The sequence below is a fragment of the Pollachius pollachius genome, assembly GCF_949987615.1.
Source record: "Pollachius pollachius genome assembly, chromosome: 8".
Lineage (NCBI taxonomy): Eukaryota > Metazoa > Chordata > Actinopteri > Gadiformes > Gadidae > Pollachius > Pollachius pollachius.
This window is the reverse complement of record NC_136941.1, coordinates 2,158,774-2,168,306: the sequence shown is the minus strand read 5'-3', so window position 1 is coordinate 2,168,306 and position 9,533 is coordinate 2,158,774. Positions and strand designations below refer to the sequence as shown.

Genomic DNA, 9,533 nt, shown 5'->3' with positions numbered 1-9,533 from the left:
TGTTGTAAGGTCAGCATTTTTCATCCATTCCAAACAAATCAATTAATACATCTGATTCAAACTTGATTTAGACAAATCATGTTTGACAATTTTAAAAATATTAACATTTTAAAACACAAATACTTGATCGGTCAAGTTTACAACTTAGGAACACACTAATCCTTCCTTCTGGGGGTGGGAGGAACTGGCTGGACGCATACTGCACTGGTAGTAAAAAATGGCACTTAATGTAATCCCTTCTGGTAATTAATGTACACACTTATTGTATGTTGTACTTCCTTGCACTTAAAAATAGCACGTAGCATCTTATCCTAGCTATCTTTATTGTATACTGGGAATGGGTTAACCTAACAATTGTAAGTGCTTGGCACTTGGGTCAACGAACATCCTTACTCTACGACCATCCTTACTGTACCGACCGATATATTGTTTCTCTTCTGACAAATGTACTTATTGTAAGTCGCTTTAGATAAAAGGCCCTTAATGTAAACGTCTTCCTTCTCTAAACCTTGGCGCTGCCCAGGTAGATGGTGAGCTCTGAGCGGTGCACCGGGGCTGGGGGATTTGCTGCCTTGCTCTGCGGCGCCGCTGCCTTGCCCTGGGTCTCAGACCAGCGCTTCCACCACTCCCCGAGCTCTGTGGGTCCGGTCAGCCGCCTCTCCTTTATCTGCTCTGGGGGCACTGGAGCGTGAGGCTGGCTGGGCGTCTCCTTCCTGCCCGTATCTCCACTGCCCGCCGCCTCAGATGTTTCCACTGCGGGACTGATCTCGGTGACTCCTTTTCCCAGGATCCCGCGCCCCTCCCCCTCCCCCACTGTCTCCTGGACGGGCGGTGTCGCCCCAGCGGTGAAGGCCAGCCGCTGCATCCTGCGCCTGTACTCCTCTAGTTCAGCCTTGCACTGCCGGGCTTTCTCCCGCAGCTCCAGGAACTGGGTCTGGATGTCCCCCTCAAAGCCCAGCTCCGCCTGCAGCTGCTGCTCCCAGAACAGCACCTCCTCCCTCTCCTCCTCCTCCTCCTCCTGTTCTTGGGACGACCGCTGGCTGTCCGGCCGGGCCGGTCTCGCCGTCTGCTGGCCCTCCAGCTCCTGGATCTGCCGGTCCACCGACGACAGCTGCAGGTCGAGGTCCCGCAGTCGGGAGCCCTGAGACGTGATTTGCTCTCTCAGTTTGATCTTCTCTTCTTCCGCCCTGCTCGCCCTCCCCAGAGCCCCGTCTTTGGACGTTAGGTTCTGGTCTTTGGCCCCTGGGTTCTGGTCTTTGGTCGTTAGGGTCTGGTCTTTGGCCCCGAGTTTCTGGTCTTTGGTCGTAAGGCTCTGGTCTTTGGCCCCTGGGTTCTGGTCTTTGGCCCCTGGGTTCTGGTCTTTGGCCCCTGGGTTCTGGTCTTTGGCCCCTAGGGTCTGGTCTTTGGCCCCTAGGGTCTGGTCTTTGGCCCCTTGGGTCTGGTCTTTGGCCCCTGGGTTCTGGTCTTTGGCCCCTGGGTTCTGGTCTTTGGCCCCTGGGTTCTGGTCTTTGGCCCCTGGGTTCTGGTCTTTGGCCCCTGGGTTCTGGTCTTTGGCCCCTAGGGTCTGGTGTTTGGCCCCTAGGAATGACTTCCTGAAGCGCGGATCATCCGGACCGTTCTCGGCCGTGCCGCAGCACGACGCTCGGCGCTCCCTGCTCTGTCTGTCCCGCTTCCGCCTCCTGACGCGGCTCAGGAACCCCTCCTGGCCCGAGGCCTCCTGGGACCCGACCGAACCGGAAGCAACCGGCACATAGCAGACGGAGCCCTCCGGAAGGTTGCCGGTACCCTCCTTCCCGGTCGTCTTGTTCCCCTCCGGGTCGCTGACGCAGTAGTGGAGCCGGCCGCGGCCCAGACTCCCCAGCCACCCCCAGGCGTCCATCAGCGTCAACGACTTCCTCTTGGGCCTCTTGACTTCCTCCAGGGGCCCCTCCTCTTCCTCTTCCTGCCGCAGCCGGGTCAGCACCGGCAGACTCTGGCGATGGACGGAGCTGGCGAGCGAGCCGCTGCCCTTCCGGGTCCTGGACCCCAGGTCGGGTCGCCTCCGCCTCATCGGGGCGCCGGGCGGGTCTCCGGGTTTCGGGGGTCTGCCGCCGGGCGCCGGGTCCCAGAGGAGAGGGGGTCTGTGGTTGAGGAGGAGGGTGAGCTGCACCTCCTTGCCGTGCTCCCCGTACTTCTGCAGGGCCTCCAGGAGCCGCTCTCCGGGGCCCACGCAGCGCTCAAAGTCCTTGAACTTCTCCTGGAGGGTGTAGCGGCCCGGGCGACCTGGAACCACAGAGGAGCTGCTCAGCCGAGGGCCGCCTCTGGATCGCAGTGATGAACTACCCCTACCCCCGTAGCCTTAACTGTAACCAACCCGTAATCCCTGACGCGCTTGTAACCTTACCGTAACTAGCCCTTACCCACTGGACTTAACTTAGACTAACCCAAACCCAGAACCCTAAACAACTTACAGCCCTAACTAAGCAATCACCCGGATAGGGTGATTGCTTAGTTAGGGCTGTAAGTTGTTACTTATACCCCTAACCCATCACACTTGTAACCTTAAACCTAACTAGCCCCTAACAAAATTATAACCCGAACTTACCCTTACCCCTAGCACTATCATCCTGACCCTAACCCCTGACCCCAACACCCCAGGTATACTCACTGAGGGCTTGAGCCAGTGCGATGACCACCTCTTGGCAGGTGGTGCTGTCCGTGACCCCACAGACCACACGGGGAACCCCGTCCACATACACCTTCACCTCCATCCTGCAGCTGGCCCCCCCCACCACCACAGTTTACAGCAGGGGTAGTCGTCTAGACTTTGCATAGCCTCCCCCCTCATCATTGCACGTCATTCGTCCTGGCACTTAACAGTACCCCGCGTCGTGTAGCATCTTGTCCTAGCTATCTTTGTTGTGTACAGGGAATGGGTTAACCTAGCGGTTGTTAGTGCTTGGCACGGGGTTCTATGAACATCCTTACTGTACCGACAGCGATATATTGTTGTTTCTCCTTCTTCTGACAAATGTCCTTATTGTAAGCCGCTTTGGATAAAAGTGTCTGCTGAATGCCCTGAATGTAAACATAGGGTCGGGAATCACCAGGGGGTCTCCGCAGTAAACCAAGTGGATCACAGCTTCGCCACAAACTATATTTCTATCATTGAGATTAAGCATATACAGTACCTTCGGTCTTCAAGTCAATCGTGTTTGTAAAGCCCTTAATCACTGTTAGTCTGAGGGCTTCACAGGCCTTTAGTTAACAACCCCTGACCCTAGCCCCCCAAAGTCTGTCTTGTTTGATCGTTAGTATGTTTTCAGACGGGATGGAAGTGGAATACTGTTTTGATGATCAGTATGTCCTTCGATAAGTGCATTAATAATAATGACAATGTGAACATACATTTAGTGGGTCCCTCCGGGACCTCTGATTAAACGCTTTTATCAAAAGCCACTTTTTCAGGTTAACGTTAATAACGACCGCTGGTTGTCTGGTCAAAAGGGACCTACAGGTAGACAGAAGACACTGGGGATTTGAACCGTTACCCCACCAGGCTATCCTGCTGTCTGTCTGTCTGTCGTCTCCCCCCCCCCCCCCCCCCCCCCCCCACAGGAAGTTGGGCAGACCGCTAAATGGCTGTCATTAACTATCACTGTGATCTGGTCAGAGGACCGTGGGGACAGAGAGGCTAAAGTTAGCTGCTCTAACTTCATCGGTGATGATAGGAACACATGCAAGAATGAGCGAATGATAAGCAAAGAATTAACATTAGGCAAGACAAAAATAATCCTAATTTGAATATTACTATGCATTAATATTTTCTTTCAAAAGCTGTTTGTAACGATGTATCAGGGCCAGGCTATGAATGATAATGCTTGCTTCTTACCAGACAAGATCTGGCACTGTATAGCATTACTCAAAGTTTGATAAAAATATAAAGGCCAAAATCCAAATGAAACGAGTACAAATTACCAGGTAATCACATTCATATTTTAATTCTCATTCATATGGAAAATCAACTAATGATAATCATATGTGATTTCAGGAGTTATGTAGCTGTTGAGACAGATCTTCTAAGTTTCTACTTTAATTTAAATTAAAAAAATGAAATGTCTTACCGGCTGTTCTCTCAGATAGAGTTGTGCGTTGTCTGGTCGGAACACAATTAACACAAATTTACATTCCTGAAGACGTCGACTAGAAACAGTTTATGGACACACCCCTGTGTGTGTGTGTGTGTGTAGGGGAGTTGTGCGCTGGTAATTTCGGCTACCAGGGGCCACTGTCCTGCTTAAATACTAAATGTTTTTCAGGGAGTTTAATTAAGGTTTTGAACATTTGAATAATGTTTACATTGTTTAATACAACACAAAATACTTTACAAATAACTTTTGTGTTGTATTTTCTAAGAATGATCAAAATATAATTTATTCAATATCTGGTTGCGGCATCTAGCATGTACTAATTTAACATTGAATCTGGGTCTCTGGTTTATTTAAGAAAATAATCAACTTCCATTTCATGAAAAATATCAGGCATGCTTTCAATCCCCTGCAGTAATGTTGGTCGTCCACAAGAGGGCGAAATATAAACCGCTCACCGCCAGACAGGCAGCGAACACCTGAATGGCGGTCGGACTGCGGAGGGAATGGAAGCCCGACAGGTCTACCGCTCTCCTCATAGATCCATCAATCCAACTGGGGAATAGAGTCCTCCAGAGCTCGGAGAGATTTAAAAGTTATGGAGGCTGCAATCAACCAATATTTTGGGATCGGGGGGAGGGGGCGAGAGATTTAGATGTTATGGAGGCTGCAATCAAGCGACTGTTGAGGCTGAAGTGTGCGGCAGCACCTGCCGTGTGATGTAACCTGTAACCTGACAGCAAACCTCCGTCTGCCAAGAGCCGAGAAAATAAGATCCGTCATTTGAGAGAGGCGACCGCTTAGCGCAAGTCCAGACCCTGACCCGTTCTACACACGTAGACCGCGGAACAGAGAGACACTGCAGAGACCCTGGTGTGAACCCTGAACCCAGTCTAGACACGTAGACCACTGGACAAAGGGGCCCGGGAGAGACCCTGTGGCCCTCACAGAACCATGTGGCCCTCACAGAACCCTGTGGCACTCACAGAACCATATGGCCCTCACAGAACCCTGTGGCCCTCACAGAACCCTGTGGCCCTCACAGAACCCTGTGGCCCTGACAGAACCCTGTGGCCCTCACAGAAACATGTGGCCCTCACAGAACCCTGTGGCACTCAGAACCATATGGCCCTCACAGAACCCTGTGGCCCTCACAGAACCCTGTGGCCCTCACAGAACCATGGAACGGTGGAACACGACGAGTGGAAGAGAGGGAGGACAAGTTGAGGGGATGAAGTTCAACAACACAACTAGGTCTTCAACACAACTTGGTCAACAACACAACTAGGTCAACAACACAACTTGGTCAACCACACAACTAGGTCTACGACACAACTAAGTCAACACACCTAGGTCAACAACACAACTGCATCCACAACACAACTAGGTCACCAATACAACTAGGTCAACACAACTATATTTAGGTCCACAACACAATTAGGTCTACAACACAACTAGGTCTACGACACAACTAAGCCTACAACACAACTATATCAACACAACTAGGTCTACAAAACAACTAGGCCTACAACACAACTAGGTCAACAACACAACTAGGTCAAGACAACTAGGTCAACAACACAACTGCATCCACAACACAACTAGGTCTAAAATACAACTAGATCAACACAACTAGTTCAACAACAACTAGGTCAACAACACAATTAGGTCAACAACACAATTAGGTCAACAACACAACAAGGTCTACAACACAACTAGGCCTACAACTGGTCCACACAGTTAGGTCTACATCACTACTAGATCGACCACACAACTAGGTCAACACAACTAGGCCTACAACACAACCATGTCCGTTTCCTGTCCATTTGTTCACTCGTGCCCGAACTAGATGTTCTTTTGCCTGAGCCTACGGTTGTCACAGAACCGTAGACTCGGAGCAGGTGCCCCCCAGTTGATCGCTGACATTTGGGATCCGATTCCCCTCCAACGGACGCCCAGTCCTGCTGTTGCCGTGGAAGCGGGGCAGTTGGTGGGTGGGGGGGAGGGAGGAAATAAAACACACGTAAATTAATACAGAAAGATGCACCTTGGCTCCAGTTAGTTTTACATAATGCAGTGAGCTAACCAGTTAGTTTTACATCGTGCAGTGAGCCAACAGACAAACACATGGTAACTTTACATAACAGCTAGTGCCTGCTCCTCATATCAGTCTGTCAAGGAGCCCCGTGTGCTCCTAAAATAGAGCCGGACGGCAGCACACGGCTGGCCCGTCCTTCGGTATCCAGGACGGGGTTCTGGTTTCACGGGAGGGGGGAGAGGGGGTCTTATACGTCCAGTTAAGTTAGACACGGAGAGCGCCCACACTACCGCCTCAGCGTCCACAGCAGCCGTACCTGTTGCCGCCTTGCTCTGTAGTCCCCTGGGAGTGTGATCCGGACCCCCGCCGCCATGCCGAAAGTACTCGTTCCCGGTGAGTATCGACAGGAGTCGAGTCTGCAGTCGGGACTCTGGGTGGTGGGAAAACACGGATCTCACGCCGAAATGTTTAATCGAGGAATGGTGAAGTTTCTCAAGACCGGTCGCACAACGATCAGACACTGTGAGGGGAGGTGGCAGAGATAATGATATTAAAAACATAGCCTACTGTCCTCACGCATTTTGGTCATTGTCACACTGGATTCATTTTTAAACCACATTGCTCCTGAATGAATGAAAATACGGTATGGGATAAATAACAGCGCTAAGAATTTGACGAAAACATCCATTTGGATTCGCCCAAGTTTCTTAACACCATAATATAGACGCCCCGTGTTTTCCATATGGTTGCATGGGATGACAGACGCTCCTATGCTACAAGTGAAAGCAGAGGTGCATGTTCCCCGTCCACATTCCCACTGTGGGCACGGAGGATTCTCCGGATGCATTCTCCCATCACCCTTTGCAGTCTCTGCCCAACACAGACGAACCATCACTAAGATGGGGGAATTCTAGGTCCGGAAAGTCAAACTCCCTATCCATCATTCTCTAGTTTTTTAAAACTATATGGGTCTGAACTTTAACTTTTTGATCTTGGTAGTTCCACCTGCTGGGTTTCATAGAAGCAGAACTAACTGGTTATTATGGAGGGGAAAAAAGGGATGGTCTTTTCTTATTGGTATAGGCTACCTTAACAGACATAACTTTATATTGATTTGTAGTAATAACTTTTTTACTTATGTATCGCTTTCATTGTGAGGCATTGGGAATATTATCTTTAAATCCGTTAAGTGTTCTTCAAACCGATTAAATTCTAATACCAAAGTATGTTAGTGGGGCACTGGGGTACGAAGTGTAACTAACCTAACGGTTCTCTGCTGGTCAGTGAAATAGTAGACGGGTCGGCCCATTAAACCCTGGTGTGGGGGGTGTGGGTGTGGAATCAAACCCCTACAGGGACTTGGAATGCCGTGTTTCAGACTGGGTATCATCGCACACTTCCATAAAATACCTAGGCCTACAATCAAAGGTATTACAGTTAAAGCAGAGACGTAATCCCACGCTTTTGCTTATATCAATTCAACCATCTATTAAAATCAATAAATTAAATGCCAGCTCGACCAATGTTATTTTGTCCGGAGAAATACTTTGGAAGTGCAAGGCAGTTGGGAATCCTAACTCCAGTGTGGGGCGCATTCACCGCCTGCCGCTGTCCGCCTTGGTATTTTGATACGATCGCAGGGGCGGCCCTCCTCTGCGCGCTGACAGACTCGGAACCTTTGGCAAGGCACGTTTGGTTCAGTTAATGTGTCATCGGTCTGTCAACGATGTTTACATTTAGGGCTTCGTCACGCTTTGTGAAGCTTCCGACAATTGGAGAAACCGACTGGAGAAACCTGAGATTTTCCTTCGATTTCTAGACAGAGAGAGAGAGATAGAGACAGAGGGACAGATGGGCAGACAAACAGAGAGAGACGGATAGACAAATGGGCAGACAGACAGATGGACAGATAGACAGAAGGAGTTTAGTGGCCGGTTGGCTTCGAGGTCGTAGCACCTTGACTTCTACTCTGGAGTTGCTAGTTTGAACCCTGCTATTCGTTTGGGTACAAACATGCAGGATCGTCAGAAGATGGGGGGGGGGGGGTTGTCCCCATGTATCCTAGCTGTATAGTTCTCTGTTTAAGAGGGATTGAATGATACGATCTGACGTTCAATAAAATAAGTACAAGCCGCCATCTTGGTGCTTCTTGACCGAAACGATTTGAACAGGGGTGAAGTAATCTCTGCATGCTGCCAAAAAAGCTACCATGGTTTGATCAAAACCACCGACTCTAGATCTACAATTAGACTAGTATCTTAGTAGACTACAGATCTATAGAACTATAAATGTGTTTTGAATCCATCTTCTGCTAGTACTCATGCTTGTATTTTTTCCCTTCTCACAAATAGTCGAATTACAGCCTTATTACCGGCCAGCGTCTACTCCTATATCTTCCGTCAGATATCCTCCATAAACATTCACTTGCATGCATTCATTTCCATGTTGTAAGTTCAGGGACAGAGTTAACTATTTCTTTAACTAAATATTACTTGATTTAACTTGACTAAATATTTGATTTAAAACGGTCATAATACTTAATATGTTATTTTGGTTTTCTGTTACATCTCCAATTGATCTCTCAACTATGCTAACTATGCTAACTGTAACGTAAGCACTGCTAATCCCCTTCTTCCCCTAACCTAACCATCTGTTTTCTCTCGGCCTGGGTTTTCCTCCCTTGCTGGGGATTTCATAATCAGGTGGTCAGCAGAGTAAGTATTTAGAGGTCCTGCAGGAACCTCAAACATACTGTAGTTGCTCGCTTGCATTTCCTCAATTCTGAAGGCCTTCCTTCAAGTGCTTGTGTAGATACATTGATGTGGTTGGGTTTTGTTGGCTTATAGCGGTAAATATTGAAAGTGGCCGATAAATGAGTCGATTGCGTGGCTGCCATTGGTCAATGACTGTTCTATCCTGGCTGTTGAAGGAACCGTCCCGTGACCAATGGAGTAAAAGCTCTTACATGTAGACCTACTCTTTCTGTGTCCTACATCACCATAGTGTAGAATAGTGTCATGTTTGTACATGCATGCAACATGCTTCTGTAGAAAATACGCGTACTCCCAAGCTTGGTAGTGTATATGCGCATGCTTTTTGTAGCATATTCCTCAATGCAAAGATGTTGTTTGAAGTATCAGAGTTCCTTAAAGGGGACGTATTATACCACCAGGTGTGAGTGTGATTAGCCTTACAAGCCTTTTTGAAAATCTGCCCCATATGACATCCCTCGTGTCCACCTAGATCTGTGCTGGATAGATCAGTCTACCAGCCTACCCAGTGGACTGAAGTAAACGTTGCTCATCTATCCAGCTCAGATCTAGGTGGACACGCCCACTAGTGATGTCATATGGGGCAGACTTTCGAAA

At 49.0% G+C, this 9,533-nt stretch overlaps 1 protein-coding gene across 3 annotated transcripts; it reads right to left on the bottom strand.

Moving 5' to 3' along the window:
* Nucleotides 1–28: 28 nt before the first annotated feature.
* rassf11 (Ras association domain family member 11) lies at nucleotides 29–4,140 on the bottom strand. 3 transcript variants are annotated; one of them, XM_079740782.1, is made up of 3 exons: nucleotides 4,104–4,140; nucleotides 2,648–2,757; nucleotides 29–2,262 (listed from the first exon to the last, which is right to left on the bottom strand). In XM_079740782.1, exons 2-3 carry the CDS (start codon nucleotides 2,748–2,750, stop codon nucleotides 503–505), a joined length of 1,863 nt encoding a protein of 620 aa, XP_079596908.1. In that variant the 5' UTR covers nucleotides 2,751–2,757; nucleotides 4,104–4,140; the 3' UTR covers nucleotides 29–502. The 3 variants fall into 3 exon arrangements, with proteins under 3 accessions (XP_079596908.1, XP_079596910.1, XP_079596909.1); XM_079740784.1 differs by having other exon boundaries at nucleotides 2,648–2,751; nucleotides 4,104–4,137; XM_079740783.1 differs by lacking the exon at nucleotides 4,104–4,140 and having other exon boundaries at nucleotides 2,648–3,518.
* Between the last annotated feature and the right edge of the window lie 5,393 nt (nucleotides 4,141–9,533).